Below are 26,310 nucleotides of genomic sequence, written 5' to 3' on the forward strand. Positions count from 1 at the left end.
GCATTTGAGGAGCCATGGAACAATCAGGAAGGGTCATTTGAGTCCCTTTGTGGTTTCCCTGGCTGCTGGCATGCCAGAGCCTGGAAATGTGGGAAGACAGTTATATGTTCTGAGAGATCCATTCAAGTTGACCCATATGTGGCTGATAATAGAAAGATTTAGAAGCTTCTATCCAACTAGTTAAATTGAGGTAGAGCATCTGAAGTCTAAATGAATGTAGAGATTCTGAAAACCAAAATTTGAACTCAATAAAGACATTTTTGGGATTATGCTCTGACCACATGACATCAGCAGACCAGTTACTGCATACCACACTGGGATAAGGACAGGGACAAACTGGGGCTTGTCAATGGCAAGTGCAAACGACAGGGAGGGAACCGTGCCCAGTGAGGAGTGGTGATGGTTTAGACTTGGGAAAGATGAGAGACATATCGGAAATAGTTCAAACACTGTCAAATTAAAGTGGAGCTCTTCTTATATGTCACATCATTGTAAGCTGCAGAAAATAAGATTTCAGGTCAAAATAAAAGAAAGAACTTCATAGAGCTGTCTAAAGAAGTAATGAGTTGACTTAACAAATAATAAACTCTTTGGAAACCACTAGACTAGAGATTTTAGACGTGACCAGTAGTAGTAACATATATGGCCCCCCTTTCCCGTTTTGAGTCCTTGGCCAGTATTGCTAATGGTTCATGACCTTTTCCCCTCTCTCAGTCTTAAAGACTCACATTTCTTCTCGGGACAACACTGTTAAATTTAAATTGGCCTGTAAATTGAAATCTTCTTTCCATGCCTGGACTAGGTGATGTTTACAGCCTTTTAAAACTGTGAAAGACTACAATTCTAAGATTCGTAAGTCCCACGTGATGGCAAACCCATGGAGTTTATTTCTTTTTAAAACTAGCAGTAACAGATATGGACACACACACATACAAAATCTTGTCATACTAAATAAAATTTGTAGTAGTTCCTCAGTATCAACTAATTGCCAGTGCATATTCAATTTTATTTTGTTATAATAGTTTTAAAAATGCCTTTTTAGGGTTGGGTTGTTCCTGGGTTGATTATTTTAATGCATCTATTTTATACAAAAAATAGATGATTTTGCCAAGCAATTAATGTTTATCATTTGCCATAATAGGATCTGGCCCAGGTATTGGGTTGGCTAAAAAGTTCATTTAGGTTTTTCTGTAAGATCTTACAAAACCCTGAACAAACGTTTTGGCCAACCCAATATATTGGTGCATTTTGCTTACTGTCTTCACTTCCAGGGTAGGAAGGGATGATGAGTGCATCTATTAGAATAAATCATGAGATGAAAGCTAACATTATGTTGGCAAAATACTTATAGTGAAAACAGGGGAGAAAGCATTAAAGCTGTGAATCTTGACTGTGGGCATTAATTCAGGGGATGGTGACCTGCCAATCTCAAGATCTAAGTGAGAAAAAAGAAACTGTATCAATATTATATGATGAGAGGGTTTTTTTCAAATGAGACAAATTGTCAATAGTAAATTTATAATTCGTTCTCATGTGTGTGTTACTATACCTACAAAAAAAAATACCATACATAGTTGCAAAAACATTTTTTTCTTAGGTTTAGAACTTTTCTTAGCAACTTTCAAATGTGCAATACAGTGTTTTTAACTAAGGTTACCATGCTGTACATTACATCCCCATGACCTATTTACTTTTTTTTATCTTGTTGTCTATTTACTTTATTACTGGACATTTGCACTGTTTCTTTTAAAAATAGAATATACTCTTTGAATCCATCCAGAAGGATGTAATCTGACTACCTAAAGAATTTTGAGTGATGAATTTAAACAGCCTTTTAAACTTTGCTCAGCTTCTTTCTATCATGTCATGAGAACATGACAAATACAAACCATATAGCACAGGCTTTTAAACTTCTAGACTTTTGTGTATTTTCCTTCACCTACATATATCTTGATTTTTTTCTCTTTTTTAAATAAGGAATTTTATATGGGGATAAAGACATGAGTTGTTTTGTTAGCTTTAGATACCCTCTAAATTAGACCTAAATCAGGAACTGCTAGGAGTAAGGAGGCTACAGGCAAGGGTCAGGGGACAGCCCCCCAAAGCACAGTCCCATAAATACAGAGGCATACTGTCACTGGGAGTGATGACCCGCTCAGCTCTTGCTGAATGTTTCTGCACAAGAATGCAGGCTCGGTGTGGCCCAGACTTTTAAGTTTTTAAGAGAAAATACAGGAAATCTCTAAATTGTTCAATGCTTGTTCCAAAAAAATGATCCAACATCTTTCAGGCCAAAGAAAACACTTCTGTGGGCCAAATCCAGCTTGCAGGCCACCGTTTTGCTAACCGTAGATCAGCAAATATTTAGAAGTTAAGTTTCTCTGGCCACCTGATCTGGAACTCCAAAGCACAGTCCTGAAGCAGAGGCCCCAGGGTTCTGGGGGGAGCAGTGACCCGTGCTCTGCAAGTGTGGACACTTCTGGCCCCTGGCTGGTGGGTAGGCTGCAGGCCCCAGCGCAGCTCTGGGATGGGTGTTTTTGTCCTGAGGGTAGGTGCTCACCTCTCAGCATATGCCTGGCAATACTGTCACATTCCCCGCTCCTTGTTGGACCACGGCCCAGGATGTGGGGCTGTGGTTTGGAAGCCATGACCTATGTCCTGTAGAGAATGATTCATGAACTCCAGAGGGCTCTGAGCAGGCTGCAGTGATGTGCCTTGACGGCCCTTTATGATGTGTGAAGGCAGGTCTGGTTAGTATCATTCTTAATTGTCCTCTGGGGGACACTCAGTGCGTCCTTCTCCTATTGCCCTCATTCTTTCCCAGCATCTGGGTCTTTGGTAATGAGTCGGCTCTTCCCATCAGGTGGCCAAAGGATTGGAGCTTCAACTTCAGCATCAGTCCTTCCAATGAATAGTGAAAGTGAAGTCAGCCTCTGAGTCGTGTCCAACTCTTTGCGACCCCTTGGACTATGGCCCACCAGCGTCCTCCGTCCATGGGATTTTCCAGGCAAGAATACTGGAGTGGGTTGCCATTTCCTTCTCCAGGAGATCTTCCTGACCCAGGGATTGAACCCAACTTTCCCGCATTGTAGGCAGACGCTTTACCATCTGAGCTACCAGGGAAGTCTCCATTGGAAGTCGTTCATATTCCAATGAATATTCAGGGTTGATTTCCTTTAGGATTGACTGATTTGATCTCCTTGCAGTCCAAGAGACTCTCAAGAGTCTTCTCCAGCACCACAATTCAAAAGCATCAATTCTTCAGTGCTCAGCTTTGTTTATGGTCCAACTCTAACATCTGTACATGACTACTGGAAAAACCGTAGCTTTGACTATACGAACTCTGTCAGCAAAGTGATGTCTCTGCTTTTTAATATGCTGTCTAGGTTTGTCATAGCTTTCCTTCCAAAGAGCAAGTATCTTTTAATTACATGGCTGCAGTCACTGTCCAAAGTGATTTTGGAGCCCAAGAAAATAAAATCTCCCACTGCTTCTACTTTTACCCCATCTATTTTCCATGAAGTGATTGAACTGGATGCCGTGATCTTACTGTTGAGTTTTAAGCCAGCTTTCTTACTCTCCTCTTTCACTTTCATCCAGAATCTCTTTAGTTCCTCTTCACTTTCTGCCATAAGGGTGGTGTCATCTGCATATCTGAGGTTATTCATTTTTCTCCCAGCAGTCTTGATTCCAGCTTGTGCTTCATCCAGCCCAACGTTTCACATGATGTACTCTGCATATAAGTTAAATAAGCAGGGTGACAGTATACAGCCTTGATGTACTCCTTTCCCGATTTGGAACCAGTCCATTGTTCCACGTCTGGTTCTAACTGTTGCTTCTTGACCTGCATACACGTTTCTCAGGAGGCAGGTTAGACAGGTAGATGTTTTTCTGGAACTCCCTTGTTTTCTGTATGATCCTACAAATGTTGGCAATTTGATCTCTGTTTTCTCAGCCTTTTCTAAAACGAGCTTGTGCATCTGTAAGTTCTCAGTTCATGTGCTGTTGAGGCCTGGCTTGGAGGATTTTGAGCATATCCTTACTGTCATGTGAGATGAGTGCAATTGTACAGTAGTTTGTCCATCCTTTGGCATTGCCTTTCTTTGGGATTGGAATGAGAACTGACCTTTTCTAGTCCTGCGGCCACTGCTGAGTTTTCCTGGCATACTGAGTGCAGTACTTTAATAGCATCATATTTTAGGATATGAACTAGATCAGCTGGAATTCCATCGCCTCCACTAGCTTTGTTTGTAGTGATGCTTCCTAAGGGCCACTTGACTTTGCACTCCAAGATGTCTGGCTCTAGATGAGTGATCACACCATCGTGGTTATCTGGGTCATTAAGATATTTTTTTGTGTAGTACTTCTAGACAGCAATACCATATAATTTCATGTCTTTTTAGTTATATTTATGGACGTTTCATATATGGAAAACAATTTTTGTAGTTTCAATTAGAATAAAAAGTGAAAGTTTCAAGGTACTTTTGGGCTTCTTTATTTTCTAATTTCTTTTATAATGAGAATATAGTTATAATCATAAAAAAATTTAAAGCTTTGTTGAAAAGAGATAACTCATTTAAAATGAATTGAGCAGAGAGAACCATGTATTCAGATTATTCTTAAAAGATATGCTCACATTAAAAGGGTATAACATATATTTTAGATGAATTAACTGTGCCAGCTCTTATTTTTACCAAGGATATATTCCTTTTGGTTTCAAATGTTAACTAACTATATAATTATGATAGCCAGAGGACTTTCCAATTGTAGTTTTATAGACATAATATTATATAACTGATTTTAAAAGAAGAAATGCAAAGAGCTTAAATGTATATTATATAATTAGGATGGAAGCCTGGGAGATGGGTGGGATTTTTCCCCAGGAGGTTGCATAGGCGGTTGTGATCAAGTCAGTTGCCACTTCCTGCTTGAATGGTTGTTCATGGCAGTCAGTCTAGGGCAGTGGTGGATTTGTTGTGTGTACTTTCTGAAGTCATCCTGAGTGTAGTACGGTATACCTTCTCCTTTAGCCTGCTTCCTGAACTCCTTCCTGGCTTTCCTACCCCCCATATGCACCTAATCAGAATTTTTGATATAACACCTTCACAACAAACTGTTTTGCATGTTTCTGCTTGATATACTTTATTTATTGGTGAAGTGAAGTGAAAATCACTCAGTCATGTCTGACTCTTTGTGATCCCATGGACTGTAGCCTGCCAGGCTCCTCTGTCCATGGAATTCTCCAGGCAAGAATACTGGAGTAGGTAGCCGTTCCCTTCTCCAGGGGATCTTCCCAAGCCAGAGATTGGACCCAGGTCACTTGCACTGCAGGCAGATTCTTTACCATCTGAGCCAGCAGAGAAGCCCCTTGTTAATTGGTGCATAATCCATATCCAGGGCTTCCCCGGTGGCTCAGTGGTAAAGAGTCTGCCTGCAGTGCAGGAGACACCGGTTTGATCCCTGGGTTGGGAAGATCCCCCTGGAGAAGGAAATGGCAACCCACTCCAGTATTCTTGCTTGGGAAATCCCATGGACAGCGGAGCCTGGTGGGGCTATAGTCCATGGGATCACAGAGTTGGACGTGGCTGAGCAACTAAGCATGACAATGAGGACTCCCTATCGGTCACACTAAAATGCAGCTGTGGGCAGGGAAACGAGTCCTGGGTTCAGGTCAGAGGCAGAAGTCTTGGGTTCTGTGTGTTGTTGAGCCAATTAATCCACTCTGGGCTCAGTCCCCTGTCTATTAAATGAGTTTGATAGCAAACTTTTTATCAGATTTTTGTTGGAGAGATGAAATGACATATATATATATCTGTTAGGATTAGATTTGGCTGCATTAGAGAGAAAACTGATAAAAGGAAAATGGTAGCTTGTAGTAAACAAAAGCTTATTTTACTAAAATGTAGTGATTTTGAATAAACTAGAAGTTAATTTATTTCCAGTGTACAAGTTCAGAGATAGGCTGCCCAGGACTACTGTAGTACAGGCATATCTCAGAGGCATCACGGATTTGGTTTCCTACCACTACAATAATGAGAGTATCACGGTAAAGCAAGTCACATGAGATTTTTGATTCCCAGTTCATATAAAACTTATGTTTACATTGTACTGTGGTCTGTAAATAGCATTATGTCTAAAAAGCCATGTACATACCTTAATAATGTACTGTGTTAGTTGCTCAGTCGTGTCCGACTCTTTGTAATGCCATGGACTATAGCCCACCAGGCTCGTCTGTCCATGGGATTCTCCAGGAAAGAATTCTGGAGTGAGTAGCCATTCCCTTCTCCAGGAATTCCTTCTTCCGGACCCAGGGATTGAACCCTGGTCTCCTGTATTACAGGCAAATTCTATTCTGTCTGAGCCACCAGTAATACCTTAATGTCTGAGCCACCGAACACACCTTAATACCTTACTGCTAAAACATGGGTAACCATCTTCTGAGCCTTCAATGAGTCATAATCTTTTTCCAATAGTAACATCAAAGGTCACTGATCACAGGTCACCATTACAAATAGAAAAATAATGGCGAACTTCAGAATATTGTGAGAATTGCCAAAATGTGACACAGACATGAAATGAGCAAATGCAGTTGGAAAAAAGGTACCGGTAGACTTGCTCAGCTCAAAGTTGCCACCAACCTTCAATTTGTAAAAAAACAAAGCAAAAAAAAAAAAAAGTCAAAACTCAGTATCTGCAAAATGCAGTAAAGCCAAGTGCAATAAAATGAGGCATGCCTGTGCTCAATGATGGGAGGATCCAGCCTCTGTCTCTCTTTCTGCTGCCATCCTTGGTAGGTGGCTTGCATTTCATTGTGTAGAATGTCTGCTTGAGATCCAGCTGTCACATCCAAATTCAGATAGCAGAAAGGTGGAAGAAGGGAATTCCACCCTCAACCCCAAGGACACTTCCGCTAAGGACACAATTGCTTATGTATTGTCTAGAACCTCATTAGATGGTCGGCTAAAAATAACTGTTTATTATGAAAGAGAGATGTCGGGGCTAACCATGACCTTTGAAAGAATTTTGTGACCTGGGAAATGCTCTGAGTACAAAAAAATACATCATTTATAAAATATTACTGTGAGGCAACCTCATATACATTCATCCATTCACCAGATATTGATTAAATACCTACTAGAGGTGTAGCATTAGAGCTGACATCCCATATACTTCCTCACATTTTCTTATTCAATTTACATTATCTCCAAAAAAAGAGTTTGAGGTATCCAGGCAGCTGTGATTCCACCCCTGCTCCCTGCTTTTCTGTGCACGTGGGAACATAACATCACTAAGATACCTTCCCTTTCTTTGGGAGCGGGGAGGGAGCAAGGTGACGTTGGAGCATGTTGTAAATGGTAGATCTCTGTGCCTCACAAATACACACACTGTGTGTTTTCCTCACCAGATGTCAGAGGTCCTGTCTTCTGTCATCAGTGCTTCATGTTGGTTTATATCTTGTGTCCCCACTTACTTTGTATAGATGCCTTTCCCTCTATTTAAAACATATATCCTGTGTTGTCTCTTTATCATCGGCCCTCTTCTTTTTAAATAAGGGTGTTTGAGCAGGCATATGTTTTATTTTGGAGGCAAAGATAGGTGGGTGGATGGATAGCTAGATCAGTTAGTGGATGGGTAGGTGGATGGAATAGCAGGCAAGCATGCATAACCTAATGGCCAGGCAGCATGTCCAGTGCTGAGGTTATTACTGTTTCTTTGGGGGCCCCAACGTTTGCAGGCTCCCTAAGGAAATAGGATCTGCAGTCACAGGCTCAAGATGTCCCACTTGGAAGGTATCTGGAGATGTCTGACATCCTTCCTCCTAATCTTCGAAGAAGTGATGGTAGTGGGCTTTCTTCTTCTTCTTTTTTTTAATCTTCTTGTTTGTTTTATTATGAAAAATTTTGAACATTCAGAAAACAACCATGAGCCCACTACTATAATGGAAGAAATGTTAACATTTTACCCTATTTACTTAGAGAAACACAATGAAATTTTACGGCTGAAGAGCTTTCCGCATGCTCCTTGCGTCGTTCTTATCTTTGCATCAGCACCGCCTTGCACCATCCCCAAACTTCCTCTGTAAACTGGCCTCCCTCCATCAGCCTCTCACCTCTCTTTCTAGCACTTTCACTGCCTCATGTATTCAGTGCACTTACTTGTCTTCTGTCTGTTTCCCTCCACTAGCATGTCTGCTCTGTTAGAGCTGGGACATGGCTTTGTTCCCGTTGAATCACCCTCATCCAGCATCAACTAGGATCAGATGAACAGAGCTGACGTTTCCTTAGGCTTCCTGACCCATCACCTCCCTCCCTCTCTCTCTCCCCAGGGGGAACCACTGTCCTGAAGTTTAAACGTTTGTCTTTATATGCTCTGATTTTATTTATACCTTTAAATTTGTATGTGTGCGTGTGTTACATAGATGCCAAAACAATAGGTGGTGGTGTGTATCTTTAAATACATTAACTAAGCAAGCTGTTTATAGCCTGTGTAACTTGCTTTTTCTTGTTCAACATTATGTGCTCAAGATTTATCTATGTGGCTATATGCCACAAAAATTTATTTCATAGATTTCATATTTCTACAAAATTCCTTCTAGGATTTCATCACAGTGGGTCATTTCTTGGCCAAGAGCCTTGTAATAATGGCTATTTTATTAAAGAGGAGAAGTCCCTTTTGTCAGGAACTCTCTGAATCTGATCTGTGGTAACAACTGCATCAGTCGTAGGAATGGGTAAAAACTTAGATGGTAAATTTTGTTATGTGTGTTTTACCACACTTTTAAAAATTAAAAGCATATCAAATTGTACATTTGAAAAAAAGGGGGGCCAGTAAGATTTGTACCTTTGTAAAGGTAAAATTATTGTTAATGGTATTTTCAGAATCTTAGTTTTACTCACTATTGAATACATTTAATTATAAAAGTATCTTTTTCAAGAAATCGTGATTTTTGTCCTTATATACTCTAGAATACAAATATTGGAATAATCATTCAGCCTTTAAAAGGAAATTCTGTCATTTGCAACAACATGGATGAACCTGGAGGACATTAAGTGCAATAAACTAGAAAGACAAATACCACACGGAATCACTTACATGTAGAATCTGTTTTAAAAAGTAAATATGTTGAGCTGATAGATGTTTTACTTGATGAAGGAATCTTTTCATAATGTATATGTATATCAGTCATCACATTGTATACTTCAAATATCTAAGTTTTTGTTCATCATATCTCAATAAAGCAAATATAATTCCCTCAGAGATAAATCACACATTTCAATATGTAGTTTCCCCTATTAGAGAAGCTCTAATGGTTTTTCTCTTAAGGAGAGAAAACTTGAGAACAAATACGTTGAGTTTCCCTAAAGTGTAATATTCAGAATTCTTGGCTTTTGACAATATTCTATAATAAATGTCAGGGAAGTCTGTTTTTGAAACACTATGACAACTTGACTTCATGCATCCATACAGATTAACTTCAATGCCTGCGATTTCTTTAGGACACATTCAAATATCCTCTTCCAAGCCTCCTGTTAGAAGCAGACTTGTTAGAGGACAAAGCTTTATTTATGAAGCATTTTGCAGATATAATTGTAGGTCATAATTGTAACAGTTAAGGAAGATTTATCTCCCATAATTTTGAATAATGATTCAGTTTGTGCTTGTGGTCAGTCACTAAGCATATCTGACTCTGTGACCCCATGGACTGTAGCCCAGCAGGATCTTCTGTCTGTGGGATTTTCCAGGCAAGAATACTGGAGTGGGTTGCCATTTCCTCCTCCAGGGGATCTTCCCGACCCAGGGACTGAGCCTGCGTCTCCTGCATTGGCAAATGGATTCTTTACCACGAGTGCCACCTGGGAAATGGCTCAGTAGTCTTTGGCTAAACGTGAAAATGTTCTAGAAAGATCACATGTTTGACCCTCTTTTTCATTTTGCTTCTAAAAATCCATCCAGGCTATCCACTGAGTATCTTGTTTCTGGAGAAATGGTCAGATTTAATGTTTGCCAATTTATCAATTTCAAAATAGATCCTGTTACTGCATTTCCTAGATTCAATTGCTATGTTTCCTTGAACCCTACTAAAGTTGAATATTTTAAAACACTATTTAGGACTTCCCTAGTGGCGCAGTGGAAAAGAATCCGTCTGTGCAGGGGACACAGATTTTTGATCCCTGGTCCGAGAAGATTCCACCTGCTGCAGAGCACCTAAGCCCGGGCACCGCAATTATTGAGTGTGTGCTCTAGAGCACAGAAAAACCAGTGGCCCTTGTGCCACTGAACCCCGTGCATCTGGAGCCCATGCTGCCCAACAAGAGAAGCGACTTTCGAGAAGCCCGCACACCACAACCAGGAGTAGTCCCCGCTCACTACAAGCAGAAAAAGTCCTCACAAAGCAATGAAGACTCAGCACAGCCAAAAATAAATAAATTAAAAAATGAAAACCATTTAAAACGCATTTGGGGGCCTTCCCTGGTGGCTCAGTGGTAAAGAACCTGCCTGCCAATGCAGGAGACACGGGTTCGATCCCTGATCCGAGAAGATCCCACCGGCCACAGAGCAGCTAAGGCTGTGTGCCACATCCATGGAGCCCACATGCTGCAACTCCTGGAGCCTGAGCACCCTAGAGCCTGTGCTTCGAAACAAGAGAAGCCACTGCAACGAGAAGCCTGTGCACCCCAACTAGAAAGTAGCCCCCGGTCACCACAACTAGAGAAAAGCCCACAGCAATGAAGACCCAGCACAGCCAAAAATGAAGAAATTTTAAAAAGTTTTTTTTAAATTGGCAATTAATTAACCACCTAACCATGACTATTTCACTTCAGTTCAATTAGCAGATGTCTGTTGAGCATCTCCCATTTTCCCAGCACTGTGCGGGGGCTGGAACCGTAAGGTGACTAGATCAGAGTTCTGGTTCTCCGGTGGATCACATAATCAGGTGGCTGAGACAGACATTTATCCAGGTTATCAAAGGAAATGGTCAGTGCTGCAATAGAAGTAGAATCGTTCTGTTACTGCACAGACCCTGCGTGGCCAGAACTCTTACGTTAGGATCTGTGGCATTAAATTCTGCAGTTTCAAAACCATTGAATGTGGCAGATGTGTTCATGGTAAACTTTTTAGTCTCCACCCTCTCTCTCCCATCACATTTTGATCACTCTCATCTTTGTAAAAACGATCAGAAGTCTCCAAACAGAATTGCCTTTGTACTCCTGAGGGTTGGGGGGTCTTCTGTGCTCCAGATGTCTGATTATAGTACAAACAGACCTATTTGCTTTTAGTGAAGCAAATGTTTTCTGTGTGCAACTGAGCTTATAAAATTTCATTAAGAAGCTAATCATTAGCCCTGATTAAGTAAACACTGGATGTTTGGCATGAATATTTTAACTTCCTATTTCCAAGCTGGCTCAGCCTTTTCAAGGTTACTAATTGTCAGCTGGGGCCAATAATTTTTCAGTCACTTGTGCAGTTTTCCACTTGATCATCAGAGAATCTCTCTTTCCCCCATTCAGCTAGGGAAGAAAACTAAGGTTCTCCCGGAGCCCCAGACAGGAAGCTGGTTCTCTGATGCTCATTAGAGGACTTTCTCTTGCTATTTAAATAGTAAATCTCCATGCTCTCTACTTCAGGGCAGGACAAGAGACTAAACTTGGCTTCTCTAATTCAATTTGAAACTGCCACCATTTTCTATTCCTCCATATTTGACTTTATAAACATTTTAGGCTTTAACAAAGATCGGAGTTCTTTTTACTGATATTTGAGAACATGTAGAAGATGTGCTTAATAATTTTAAGAAGATGTGCTTAATAATTGAAAATAATTTTATTTTCAAATCTAGCAAAGAGGATAAGAAATGAAGATGCACAAAGCTTTTTAAGCCAGTGACTCAGACATTATTAATATCACTGTGGGCACGAAGAATTAGAATGGTGTTAAGATTTTCTCTGGGGAAGAATACATTATGACAACATTTTCCAAAATGTGCTTTTCAGAGACCACAATAAGTCTGACTAGTGTGTAGAAGGGAAAATAAAGAGATTTTGTGGCTAAATAAAATTGGGAAGTACTTCTACTGCAAATTTCCTTGTTTTCGTGATTCACAATGTATATTGCTATATTAAAGTTTCTGGAAATTCCTGCCATAAGGAAGCCTGTTTAACTTTTATCAACACAGTGTTTTTCAAATTCATTTGGCTTCAAATGCCTACTTTTTTTTTTTTTAAGCTATACCTGAAACCAACCCTCAGAACCAAGGTGATACACTTATACTTTGGGATATTCCATTATGGAATGAGGGTCTCTGGAATCGTCTGTGCCAGTGGTTCTTGAACTTGCACATTAGCATCCTGAAGGACTTGTTAAAATCAGGTTGCTGCGTCTCACTCCCATAGTTTCTGATTTGGGAGATCCAGGGTGGGGCTTTTTCTCGTTAAGTTCCCAGGCAGTGCTGCTGCTGCTGCGTTGAGAACCACTAGTCCATGTTCAACCTGGAAGGAAGACAAAAGTCGCAGTGAATAGGGTGGTACAACGTGTGTGCTGCCGTGGTATGCAAGTTAACGCATTCACACAAGATACGCTGATCAAACCTGCTGCGCATCAGGCACCGTCCGAGGCCCTGGGGATGCATGGGTGGTGGACACAGGCCTGATCTTGCATCAGGAGTTCACGGTATAATGGAGAGACAGGCAGTAAATGGGCAAAGGAAATGCGTGGTGGGTCCATAGGAACTGAGAAGACCGCTGTGAAGGAAGCCAACAGTGTGTGTTGACCCTGAATTAAAGGTGGTTGCGAAAGATCTCTGAGGCGGCAGGGCTGTCTCAGCTGAGACTGGCCGTGAGAAGATGGGGGAGATGCTTCAGTCTGGGCCGTGGCGGGTGGGGGAGAGAGCAGCAAGTTCTGGGATAGGAAAGAAAGCTAGTTGGGCTGAAGGGCAGGAGTGAGAGAGGGTGGAAGAAAAAGGTTGGCGCCAGGTCGTTGGAGCTGAACGAGGGAGTCTGGGCTTAATTCTAAATGCAGAAGGTTCTGGTGACTGTCGTCAGCAGTCACTCTGGGTGCTGTGTGGAGGAAGGATTGTGAGGGGACGAGCAGGAGGAGCAGAACTGGAGTCGCGGTAGAAATGAAGGGCCTGGGGTAGGCTGGGAGCTGCGGACAGGCTGCCACACCCTTGCGGGCTCTAGGGGGCGCCACTCACACGAATGACCCGTGATGCTGGTGGTGAAGCCGTGTGGGTTGCTTCCAGGGTATCTCAGACGTAGATCATACAGAATTTGCTGATGGGTTAAATGTGACGGACAAGGAGCAGAGAGGTGCCAGGAATGACTCCTGGGCTCCTGCCTTGAGCAATGGAGAGGGGGCACAAGCTACAGAAGCAGGAGCCATTTCTAAGAGAAAGGAGGGAGCTAAACAGTTACTTCTCAGGGGGACAGTGAGGTGACCACAGCCACTGGTATTCTGCAAATATGGTAATTGTTTGCTAGTATGCAAAAGACATGATATTGGAATTTAATAAATACTCTTGTTAGAGTTGTTCTGTGTGGGGTGTGTCAGTGGTTGCCTGGTAGCCCTGAATCAGACAGCACATAAGGCCATTTAACACTAAGCATAATGCTGTCTTTCTCTAACAATTCAGAGCGCACTTCAGAGCCTCACGCAGACTGTCACGATTGCTGTGTAACAAACCGCCCCACAGCTGAGTGGTATAAAACGGCCACTGTATTAGGCTCATGGATTTTGTGGGTTAGGAATTCAGACAGGGTGTAGCGGGTAGCATCCCTCTGTTCCATGGCATCTGGACTCAGCTGGAAGGCCTTGTCAGCTGGCGGCTGAAATCATCTGGAGATGTCCTCACTCACGTGCCTGGCAGCTGATGCTATTTGTCAGCGTGAGCAGCTCCACGTGGGCTCTCCACGTGGCCTGGGCATCCTCACTTCTCGGCCCCTACATGATAGTTGAACTTCTGACATGGCAGCTCAGGGCTTCAAAGGCGAGTCATTGCAAAGATATTAAATGTTTGAATTATACAAAACAGGTGGCTGAATTTGTGTTCTGCTCAGTAGAATACTAGATAAGGAAGAGACTGCTGTGCCTGTATGCTGCCTCGGGATAACTTGGGAAGAAGAGCCTGGTGAAGGGGAAGAACTGGTTGCTTTGCATTAAAACAGATGACAAGGATAGTCTCACTTTGGCTATGAGCCAGTGTTGTGATGAACAGGTATTTTTCCAGCCCCTTCTACTTGCCCAGCCCTTAGAGGTGAAGCAACCAAGCATAGTTCATGCTTATCAGATAAGAGGAGGATGTTTATAAACTAGGACATATAAGAACTAGTTTGAATTATTTAAAAGCATTACCTGGATACAGATTCGCCAAAACTTCTACTTATAGATCCATTCTGGTGAGTTCCATTCATGAAGTAGCACTGTGCAGTGCTCCCTTAGAAATTATTCTCGATGCGGAATAGTCCAGAAAGCCGTGGGTAGTCCTTAATGGCTGGAAGACACTGGTCTGAGTTGGATGGTCTAGTCCTAAGGTGAGATCTTTGATCTAAGACAATAGATTCCCAAAAAGGGAGTAAAGGAATCCCAGAGAATGTGCAAAGTGATCCATTGAGGGCAAGGGAATACCCACTTCTATTTCTTAAAAAAATTTAATGTACATTTTGTGTGCATCTTATAGAATATTAAGTATGATAAATAGTAATGCATCTATGAAATTTATGATTAGATAATTAAAAATATAATTTTGCTTGTGTTAAAAATTTTTTTTGCTGATGGAGTACTGCTTAAAGGCATGTTTTATCACATTTATTCCTTGTTGCTAATGCTTTTCAAACTTTATTATGCAGATCAGCCAGAGAAACAATTTTTCTCAGCTCAGTGGGAGTGATTAGAATTTGGGGAATTTACTCACACTATCTAAGTTTATAAGAGAATGATTTATAAACAAAAATGCCAAATTTATTAATTTCCAATAGCTGGGAAACTAGATCTGTCACTTATATATGTTATGCTTTTATTCTTGGACAAGATGATTTATTCAGGATGTATCTTTCATATCCCGAGACAAGATATGTGTCTTTTAGACACAGAGCTTCATTTTCTGAGCTCCTCCAGTGTTCAGGGCCCTTTTTACATGTGGCCTCCTAGTTCCCACTCTCTATTCCTAGCTCACCTGGCTCACAGATGAGCACACAGCAAATGAGATGCAGGATGTGACCCACTCACCATGGTTGGTATTCATTCCGCCTTTCTGTCACCCCGGTAATTACAGGTGGCTATGGCAGCAATTAGATTTTGGTCACCAAAAACGAAAGCCTTGTCCAGTCAGCTCCTCTGTCAGGAGACCCCTCCCACCAAGTGGACAGCCTGTGCATCTTCAGTCACTGCGTCTGCTGGAGAGGATGCTTATATGGCTCTTGGACATCTTGCAAAGTGCAAGTACATTTCAGGGACCAAGGAGAGATGAACTACTAGTTTTGAGACATGTTGCTGGGAAAGCATTTCAGGGAGGGCCTGGAGGAGGTTGAGGGCTAGGCCTTCAACACTAAGACAGCTTAGGCATTGAGAAAACGAGGAGGAGGGAGGCATTTCTGGCTGAGGCATGCCTGACTAAGCAGAGGTCTAGTGCTCCGGGGCTTGGAGGGTCGCTTGATCATGGAGTCGGGGTGAGAGGTATGGGTGTTGGGGGGGGCTGCAGGGAGGGGAGCAGCAGCAGGTGAGAGAATCTGTGGCAGGGAAGGTGGTCTCCTGGTAAGCGTGGGCTTTTTCACTGAGCATGCCTAGTGTGGCAGCCACGCCCGGGAGACCTGCTGGGGGAAGGGCTTTCTTTGGAGAGCTGCTCTTCAGCTGGAGGAAGTACACAACCTGCCTGACCCCACATCATGGCTCCGGAGAACCAAGGGAAAGGGCTTCTGGTGTCAGGCCTGCCTGGGAACTCCAGGAACACAACAGCTGTACTTCCTTCCCTCTTCGCCACACCCCTGACCTTGTACTGCCAGAGAGGGGTCTACCCAGACAGAGCTGACAGCTTCTGAGGCCAGACCTCCAGTGACCTGAGGGATGTAATAGAAAGTCCCCACTCAGCCAAGTTGGAATCACATCATCTCTTACCCCTGAATAAAATTTCCCTAGCAGCCCCGGTTCTAGCTGGGTGACACAGTTGTCTGGGATGCACCTCAGCCTTTTGGGAAAATCCCTTCTGGGAAACTCTTGAGGGACTGAGAAGCAGTAGATACCACCTGTGACCCTGCTTCCTTCACGTGTCCTTTGTGAAGACTTTCTTTGATGGACGCACACCCACAACTGTAGTCTCTTCAGCCCTCTTTTTTTTATTTATTTATTTTTGGGGGGCCACTTGGCCTGTGGGATCTCAGTTCCCTGACTAGGGGCTGAACCTGTGCCCCTGGCAGTGGAAGCGTGGCGTCCTAACTGCTGGATTGCCAGGGAAACCCCATCTCCTCTCCCGTCTCCTCTTAGGAACAGCGTTCCTCTTCTTCATCACTAGCACCCCTCCCCTGCACTGGGCCTGCATTGGCCTGTGAATAAAGGTGACCAGCCCACGCCTTCTCCTTTCTGTGACTATGCCAACATCTAGATTTCCTATGCTTGGAACTAGCCACACCAGTAGTTTCATTTTAATAGGAGCCTCTAATCATTTCATATACAGGTTTGGGTAGCTAGAAACAAGGAAATAAATATTCCACCTTAAACAAAATTTTAATGTTGGTCCCCTAGTTCCAGAAACCACTGGGTTTTCAGGAACTGGCATTTGTGAGCTAGTTGTGGACATGAATGTCCATCGGTCTCTAGGTCATATTGTAGTGGAGGTCTCTCTGGAACCAGACTGCACATCAGGCAGCCCATACTGGGGGGGACACAGGTGAACTTTATTGATAAGAAACGGTAGCTGAGCCTCATGACTTTTGTTACCACCTTCTTAGCAAGCTTTCTCACCCACTGGATAAATGAGGTACAAAACCAAGGGCTTGTTGAAAGCAATAGAATGGATAGGAAGTCTGAAGGGCTGGGGATCCTGGGATGGTCAGACAGCTTTGAAACAAGGCCAGGCCGTACCCCTGGTGGACTAAGGGGTTGCTGTCTTCAGTCAAGTTTAGATGTGGACGAGAGCCACAGATAACCATGCCACTGACCCATCCAGACTCTTTGGCATCCCTGGCCCCTTGTAGATGGCAGTTCTCTGCCTCACCACAGAAACCTACAAGCCATCCTCACTCAGACCCTTTTCTTGTTGTTTAGGTTTGATAGAGTCTAAAATAAATTAAGACAATACCCTCATTTATTCCTCCAAGAAATGTATATTGAGCACCTACTGTATGCCAGACGTGTGACGCTTTGTGACCCCATGGACTGTAGCCCAGCAGGCTCCTCAGGCAAGAGTACTGGAGTTGGGTAGCCATTCCCTTCTTCAGGGCATCTTCCCCGCCCAGGGATCCAACCCGCGTCTCCTGCATTGCAGCAGATGCTTTACTGTCTGAGCCACCACGGAAGCCTGCTCTGGTGCTAGGCTGATACAGAAATGAATAAGACTCTCTCTGCCCTGAGCCCACAGCCTGGTTGGTGGGAGTCGGAAAGGAGGGGGGCGGACAGTCAGTTGTGAGGGTGCCATGAGAGAAGCTTGTAGAGTCGAGGGAGGTGGGCGGAGAATCAGAGGAGGCTTCAGAGGAAAGGTCAGTTGAGCTGAGTACGAAAAGACTCTCTCAGGTGACAGAAAACTCAGGGGCTCCCTGTTTTGTGATTATAAAACAAATGTTGTCGTTATGTTATATTGAAATGCTCCTGCTTCTTCTCAAAGGGGAATGTTTTGTGTTGACGGTCTCAAAGCCCTCACACTTCCTCGTCCTTGCCAGCATTTGTATTTGTGGTTTGTTGATTTATTTATGCTGTGCATCAGAGAAGCCTAGGCACGCAGGCTCAGTAGTTGCAGGGCACGGGCTTAGTCACTCTGCAACCTGTGGAGTCTTCCCAGACCAGGGATTGAACCCATGCCCGCCGCATTGGCAGGAGGGTTCTTAACAACTGGACTCCCAGGGAAGTTCATTTGTGGTCTTTTTGATGATAGTCAAGCTCATGTCCTCTTTTGTTATCCTGTCATTATTTTATAATTTAGTGAAAAAAATAATCAGTTTTTATAACATTTAATTTGTAGGCCATTTTCAGAAATATAGATGGTATGCAAAGCAAGATATATTTAAATTAAAAATCATTCCCTTCCATGAATACATAAGCTCAATAGAGAGAAGGTAACACTAGCAAGCAAGCAAATTATCCAGATGTGTATTAGTGTTTACCCCACCCATCAAATACCATATCCCCCTGTCCTCTGGTGTTGGGTATGTGAGTATTTGAGATCTTACTGTCACTTGGAAATTTCTGGCACTGGCAAGACTCCGTTCTTGCCTTCGTGTACTTGAAGCCATATTTTCAAGTGAGGATCCTAAGTGAGGATACAATGGCCAGGCTCATCGAAAATGACTGCTTTAGGAGGGAGAGGAGACGGGCAAAGCACTGCTCTCTGCCAGCTTTGAGCGGGCAGTGTCAGCCCTTCTGCTGGTTAAAAAATACCTCTTCTTTTTTTTTTTTTTTTAATTTTTTTTTAAAAAAATACCGCTTCTTAACAGTAACTTGTTTATCCTGAGGCTCCTTATATAGTATCATCCCAAGGGGAACCAAAAGAATTAGGATAAGCCACAAAGATGTTAATAATAATGATGATGATGGCTAATATTTGTTGGAAATTAGTTTCTGCCTATCTGGGTGGTGATCCTATTTTCATTTTACAGAAAAGAAAATAAATCTCAGAGAAACTGATTTGTTTGCCCAAAGTCACACAGCTCCTCAGTGGCAGAGGAGGGATTTAAAGTCAGGTCATTCTGAGTCCAAAGTGTATGTTCTTTAGGCCCTACGAGGATGCCTCTAACGAAAGTGTGTGTGTGTGTCCATGTGTCCATTCCTGTCCTGCAGGTCACTTGGCAGGAAAGGTCAGGGTGGATCAAAGGCCCCTAAAGTGTCCTGAGGAGGGTGGAAGCAGGTTCTTCCTTGGTGAGGAATTCGTACCGGCTAGTCAGATCCTATGTGGTATTCTGAGAGAACACAGAAAATGTGGAATCAGGAAACCGAGACTCCTCAAAAGTTGGTGTCTGACTTTTAGCAAGTCATTCAACTCTGAGTCAGCCTTGGTTCTTGTCCTATAAAATGGGGATAACAATACCTACTTGATCAGTCTTCCTGAATTTTCCTGATAAGCTGATGCAGTTGTGTAGGACAGTGCTTTGGCAACTGTATGGAGCATTATATAAATTATAGTTTTCCCAAATTTAGTAATAAACATAATGTTTTGTGGTTTGCAAAGGAACATTTTGCATATCAATTATTTAAAACCTTACTATAGGATAACGAAGATTTTTATATGGGAAACAATATCCAGTGTGTTACTATTTTATGTTTAATTACTTACAACTAGCTCTTACTAGAGCAAGCCTGTTGCTTGTTTTGCTTTATTTTTGTTTGATTTTTGTTTGTTTTTTGATCGTAAAGTCTTATTTGCAAAAGGAATTTTAGGTTTTTTGTTTCTAAACTGTGTTAATTCAAGAATTGAAATACAGGCAAAGAAAGAAGGTGAAGAACACCCGTAGCACTCTTCATGCAGCTCTGATGATTGTTAGCCTCTTGGTGTACGGAGCTGATCATCAAGATCTCAGGTCCTGGTAACTGCATTGGTTCTTTTTATTATCAGGGTTATGTGTAAACTCAGTTACCATAGTACCCACAAACTTGTAAAGAAATATTAATCATTTTAGTCAAGATGGTTTTTTATGGACCACAGAAATTGTTTTTATGAGTTTGCTTCTGCCTCTCCTATTAGACATCTTTGTTGAAGAAATTGTTAATGAACTAATTAAAAGAGCCTGGGAGCCTGGGGTGGGGCCCTAACAGAAACTAAACTTCTCTTGTTGCTGGTTAGCTCATGGGACCCAAGGGCAGTTCCAAACTGTGGGCTTCCTTAGATACTCTTAGTGGTAAAACGTTCCCACCATGTATATTAGAATTATGGTTTCTCCGGGAAAAACTACTTACCAAATACATTACAGTTAAAAACACTGCTCCTTCTTATACTTGGGATGCTGCACAGGGCATCTGTGAACGTGATTAGCTTTTAGGGTTTCGGGAGAGGCGGTTCCTTTGTTTTCATCAGAAGCTCATGACGATTGCCTTCGCATTGGCTGAATGTGTTTTACTGTTTCATTGGCAACAGAACTCGAGCATGTTGGCCTGTTTTCTAACCTGTAGGACTAGAGGACTAGAACCCTTTTCTACGTTCTGTTTCTGCTGACTCTCAAGAAACGTTTCTGGCCAAGTACAATCAGGGCAACAGAATAAATAGCAGCCTAGTGTGCTGCAGTCAGTTAATGGGGTTGCAGAGTCGGACATGACTGAGTGACTGAACTGAACTGAACTGTCCTGTCAATTTCCCCAGGCAGAGTCTGCTCTAAGAGGACTTCTGGGGACTTCCCTTTCAGTCCAGTGGTTAGGACTCTGCATTTCCAGGGCAGGGGGTATGTGTTTGATACCTGACTGGGGAAGGAGGATCCCACATGCTGTGCAGTGCAGCCAAAAAATAATATAAATTATAAATTTATATAAATTATTTTGTTAAAATGTGCCAACAGATCATGTGTCTGGTGAGGTGCTTAAAAAAATAGATTAAAAAAAGGAACTTCTGTCACTTGGAAATTTCTGGCACTGGTAAGATTCCAATGGTCCTCTGGTGACATGTTGCAGTGAACCCACAGATTAGGCATGAACAATTCCATTTGATACTTGTACTTAGTTTTCTAGATTTATTTTCTACATCCTTCAGTTCAGTTTAGTTCAGTCGCTCAGTTGTATCCGACTCTTTGCGACCCCATGAATTGCAGCACGCCAGGCCTCCCTGTCCATCACCAGCTCCCGGAGTTTACTCAAACTCATGCCCATTGAGTTGGTGATGCCATCCAGCCATCTCATCCTCTGTCGTCCCCTTCTCCTCCTGCCTCCAATCCCTCCCAGCATCAGGGTCTTTTCCAATGAGTCAACTCTTTGCATGAGGTGGCCAAAGTATTGGACTTTCAGCATCAGTCCTTCCAATGAACACCCAGGACTGATCTCCTTTAGGATGGACTGGCTGGATCTCCTTGCAGTCCAAAGGACTCTCAAGAGTCTTCTCCAACACCACACTTCAAAAGCATCAATTTTTCAGAGCTCAGCTTTCTTCACAGTCCAACTCTCACATCTGTACATGACCACTGGAAAAACCATAGCCTTGACCAGACGGACCTTTGTTGGCAAAGTAATGTCTCTGCTTTTTAATATGCTATCTAGGTTGGTCATAACTTTCCTTCCAAGGAGTAAGCGTCTTTTAATTTCATGGCTGCAGTCACCATCTGCAGTGATTTTGGAGCCAAAAAAAAAATAAAGTCTGACACTGTTTCCACTGTCTCCCCATCTATTTCCCATGAGGTGATGGAACCAGATGCCATGATCTTACCCAGTACAAATTTGTCAAAGGTTTCATTTAGGAAATGTAAATGTCCTAAGAGATTTTGAAGAGAGATCTTGCTTGTGCCTGGTTTTTTTTTGTATGTGTGTGCCTGTTTTTAAATTGTATACAGTTTAATCCAACACCCCATTCTTTTGCCAGAACTTCACTTTTATGTCTACATGAGCAGGACATAACATGAATTGCTTCATCCCTTTTCATGACTTTGCCATTTCTTTTCTTCCTTGTAACTGAATTGTTGCATGGGTGTATTTTTTTTTTAACTCTTAGATATGCCCTTCTTTATGTTGTGCAAGGGAGAATGTATTTTAATTGCCTGCTTATATACTTTAAAGCAGCTTTATTGAGATATAATTGGCATATAATAAAGTAGACATATAATAAAGATTTGCAAAGTTTTGACATGTCTGGTGTTCAGTTGCTTAGTCGTGTCCAGCTCTTTGTGACCCCATGGACATGCCACGCTTCCCTGTCCTTCACTATCTCCTGGAGTTTGTTCAAACTCATGTCCATTGGGTTGATGATCTCCTCCTACCCTCAATCTTTCCCAGCATCAAGGTCTTTTCCAGTGAGTTGATTCTTCACATCGGGTGGCCAAAGTATTGGAACTTCAGCTTCAGCATCAGTCCTTTGACATGTTTGCACCCATGAAACTATCACCATAATCAAGATAATGAATATATCCATCATCCCCAGCAGTTTCCTTGTGCCTCTTGGTAACCCGTTCCGCCCACCCTTTCTAATCCCTGCTCCAGCTTCCTTAGGCACACCCTGATCTGCTTTCTGTCACTGTACATTAGTTTGCATTTCCTAGAATTTTATGTAAATGAATTCATACAGTACATAATCTTTTTTTGGTCTGACTCCTTTAATGGAACTTAATTATTTTAATTCATCCATGTTGTGGATCACAACAAACTGTGGAAAATTCTTAAAGAGATGGGAATACCAGACCACCTTACCTGCCTCCTGTGAAACCTGTATGCAGGTCAAGAAGCAGCAGTTGGAACTGGACACAGAACAACGGACTGGTTCCAACTTGGGAAAAGAGTACGTCAAGGCTGTATATTGTCACCCTGCTTATTTTTAACTTATATGCAGAGTACATCATGTGAAATGCCAGACTGGATGAAGTACAAGCTGGAATCAAGATTGCCAGGAGAAATATCAGTAACCTCAGATAGGCAGATGACACCACCCTTATGGCAGAAAGTGAAGAGAATCTAAAGAGCCTCTTGATGAAGGTGAAAGAAGAGAGTTAAAAAGCTGGCTTAAAACACAACATTCGGCCGCAGCCGCTGCCGCTGCCGCCGCCGCTTTTCGCGGCCTGGGCTTCCCGCCGCCAGCATGCCGCACGCCTTCAAGCCCGGGGACTTGGTGTTCGCCAAGATGAAGGGCTACCCACACTGGCCGGCCCGGATCGATGACATCGCCGACGGTGCCGTGAAGCCCCCGCCCAACAAGTACCCCATCTTCTTCTTTGGTACACACGAAACAGCCTTCCTGGGACCCAAGGACCTGTTCCCCTACGACAAGTGTAAAGACAAGTACGGGAAGCCCAACAAGAGGCTTCAATGAGGGCCTGTGGGAGATCCAGAACAACCCCCACGCCAGCTACAGCGCGCCTCTGCCAGTGAGCTCCTCCGACAGCGAGGCCGCTGAAGCGGACCGGGCAGGTGGCAGTGAGGATGACGAGGACCGGGGGGTCATGGCTGTCACAGCTGTGACCGCCGCAGCCACCAGTGACAGGATGGAGAGTGACTCTGACTCTGACAAGAGCAGCGACAACAGCGGCCTCAAGCGGAAGGCTGTGGCCTTGAAGATGTCGGTCTCAAAACGAACTCGAAAGGCCTCCAGCGAACTGGATCAAGCCAGCATGTCTCCATCTGAGGAGGAGAACTCGGAAAGCTCCTCCGAGTCAGAGACCAGTGACCAGGACTTCACTCCTGAGAAGAAACCTGTTGTCCGGGCCCCACGGCGGGGCCCCCTTCCGGGACGGAAGAAAAAGAAGGCGCCCTCTGCATCAGACTCGGACTCCAAAGCAGAATCGGACGCAGCCAAGGCTGAGCCGGTGCCCCCGGTGAGGTCGCCATCGTCGTCCTCCGCCTCCTCCTCCTCTTCCTCTTCGGACTCGGAAGTGTCAGTCAAGAAGCCTCCGCGAGGCCGGAAGCCAGCCGAGAAACCTCCGCCCAAGCCACGTGGGCGGAAACCTAAGCCTGAGCGGCCGCCCACCAGCTCCAGCAGCGACAGCGACAGCGACGAGGTGGACCGCATCAGCGAGTGGAAGCGCCGGGACGAGGAGCGGCGGCGCGAGCTGGAGGCCAGGCGGCGCCGGGAGCAGGAGGAGGAGCTGCGGCGGCTGAGAGAGCAGGAGAAGGAGGAGAAGGAGCGTCGGCGCGAGCGCGAGCGCGAGCGCGGGGAGACAGCGCCTGGGGGCAGCGCGGGCAGCAGCGGCGAGGAGCTCAAGGACGACGACGAGCCAGTCAAGAAGCGCGGCCGCAAGGGCCGGGGTCGGGGCCCACAGTCCTCCTCCGACTCGGAGCCCGAGGCCGAGCTGGACAGAGAGGTGAAGAAATCAGCTAAGAAGCTGCAGTCACAGAGCACAGAGCCTGCGAGGAGACCCAGCCAGAAGGAGAAGAGGGGACGTTCTGAGGAGAAGCCGCGAGCCAGGCCTGTGAAGGTGGAGCGGACCCGGAAGCGGTCAGAAGGGTTCCCACCAGACCGGAATGTTGAGAAGAAAAAAGAGCCCTCCGTGGAGGAGAAGCTACAGAAACTACACAGCGAGATCAAGTTCGCCCTGAAGGTTGACAATCCGGATGTGAAGAGGTGTCTGAATGCCTTGGAGGAACTAGGGACCCTGCAGGTGACCTCACAGATCCTTCAGAAGAATACGGATGTCGTGGCCACGTTGAAAAAGATCCGCCGCTACAAGGCTAACAAGGAGGTGATGGAGAAGGCGGCGGAGGTCTACACCCGGCTCAAGTCTCGGGTCCTGGGACCAAAGATCGAGGCCATCCAGAAGGCGACCAAAACTGGGTCAGAGAAGGAGAGGGCCGAGGCTGAGAAGGCCGAGGAAGTGCTGGCCGGAGAGGAGGCCCCCACAGAGAGGGCGGAGGACGAGGCGAACACTGACCTCTCAGCTCCCGTGAACGGCGAGGCCGTGTCCCAGAAGGGGAAAAGTGCCGAGGACAAGGAGCCAGAGCAAGTACAGAACTCGGAGGAGGGGCTGGGGGGTGGCTCCTCCGAAGACCTATTACACAATGACACCGTTAGGGAGGGCCCCGACCTGGATGGGCCCGGGAAGGAGTGGCTGGACCGAGAGCGGCTGCGGGTGGACTCGGAGTCCCTGGATGAGGAGGAGAGCTGAGCCGGGCAGCCTGTGGCCAGGCCCTGCCGTCCTGAGCAACTGCCCAGTGCCGGCCTGGCTCCTTCCTGGTGCCCAGAGAGCAGAGAACTGTTGGGGAGACGCTGTGCTGTTCGTTTGTATTTGTCCCCCTGGGTTTTTTTTTTTTGCCTAATTTCTGTGGTTTCCAACCCACATGAAATGACTATAAAGGGTTTTTATAATGAAAAAAAAAAAAAAAAAAAACCACAACATTCAAAAAACTAAGATCATGGCATCTGGTCCCATCACTTCATGGCAAATAGATGCAGAAACGGTGGAAACAGTGCCAGACTTTATTTTCTTGGGCTTCAAAATCACTGCAGATGGTGGCTGTAGTCATGAAAGTAAAAGACGCTTCCTCCTTGGAAGAGAAGCTGTGACCAACCTAGACAGCATATTAAAAAGCAGAGACTTTACTTTGCTGACAAAGGTCCGTATAGTCAAAGCTATGGTTTTTCTGGTAGTCATGTATGGGTGTGAGAGTTGGATCATAAGGAAGGCTGAGTGCTGAAGAATTGGTGCTTTTGAGCTCTGGTATTAGAGAAGACTCTTGAGAGTCCCTTGGACTGCAAGGAGATCCAACCAGTCCATCCTAAAAGAAATTAGTCCTGAATATTCACTGGAAGGACTGATGCTGAAGCTGAAGCTCCAATACTTTGGCCACCTGATGCGAAGAGCTGACTCATTAGAAAAGATCCTGATGCTGAGAAAGATTGAGGGCAGGAGGAGAAGGGGACGACAGAGGATGAGATGGTTGGATGGCATCACTGACTCAATGGACATGAGTTTGAGTAAGCTGCAGGAGATGGTGGTGGAGAGGGGAGTCTGGTCTGCTGCAGTCCATGGGGTTGCAAAGAGCGGACACCACTGAGTGATTGAACAACAACAACAACAAATTCATGTTGTAATGTGTAACAATAGTTCATTCCTGTTAATTGCTGAATAGTGTTCCACTGTATGGAAATATCACAGTTTGTTTATCCATTTGTCTGTTGGTAGAGATTTGGATTGTTTCCAATTTTTGGTTATGAAAATAAAGTTGTTAGAACTTGTGGTTGCCAAGGGGGAGGAGCGGTAAGGGAAGGACGTTTTGGAAGTTTGGGATTAGCAGATGCAAGCTGCTGTATATAGAATAGATAAAGAACAAAGTCCTACTATATGGTACATGCCTTAGTGACTGAACATCAGCTCTATGGAACAGAGAACTATATTCAGTATCCTGTACTAAACCATAATGGAAAAGAATACAAAAAGAACATACATATCTGGATCACTTTGCTGTCCAGCAGAAGCTAACAGAACATTGTAAATCCACTGTACTCAATAAAATAAATAAAAAAAAGAAAACTGTTACAGGCATTCATGTATAGGTCTT

The 26,310-nt window shown here is 44.1% G+C and overlaps 2 protein-coding genes across 4 annotated transcripts in view; both read left to right on the plus strand.

Moving 5' to 3' along the window:
* The window catches only part of ANKRD44 (ankyrin repeat domain 44), a 306,281-nt gene that overhangs the window by 128,145 nt on the left and 151,826 nt on the right, over positions 1-26,310 (plus strand). The gene's annotated exons all lie outside the window — the stretch shown is intronic.
* On the plus strand, positions 22,842-25,139 carry LOC122426461 (hepatoma-derived growth factor-related protein 2-like). Its single transcript, XM_043445415.1, is given in 2 exon segments — positions 22,842-23,115; positions 23,117-25,139. Coding segments are annotated over 2 exon segments (2,019 nt in total). The 5' UTR covers positions 22,842-22,897; the 3' UTR covers positions 24,918-25,139.

Source organism: Cervus canadensis, chromosome 24 (assembly GCF_019320065.1).
Source record: "Cervus canadensis isolate Bull #8, Minnesota chromosome 24, ASM1932006v1, whole genome shotgun sequence".
Classification (NCBI taxonomy): domain Eukaryota; kingdom Metazoa; phylum Chordata; class Mammalia; order Artiodactyla; family Cervidae; genus Cervus; species Cervus canadensis.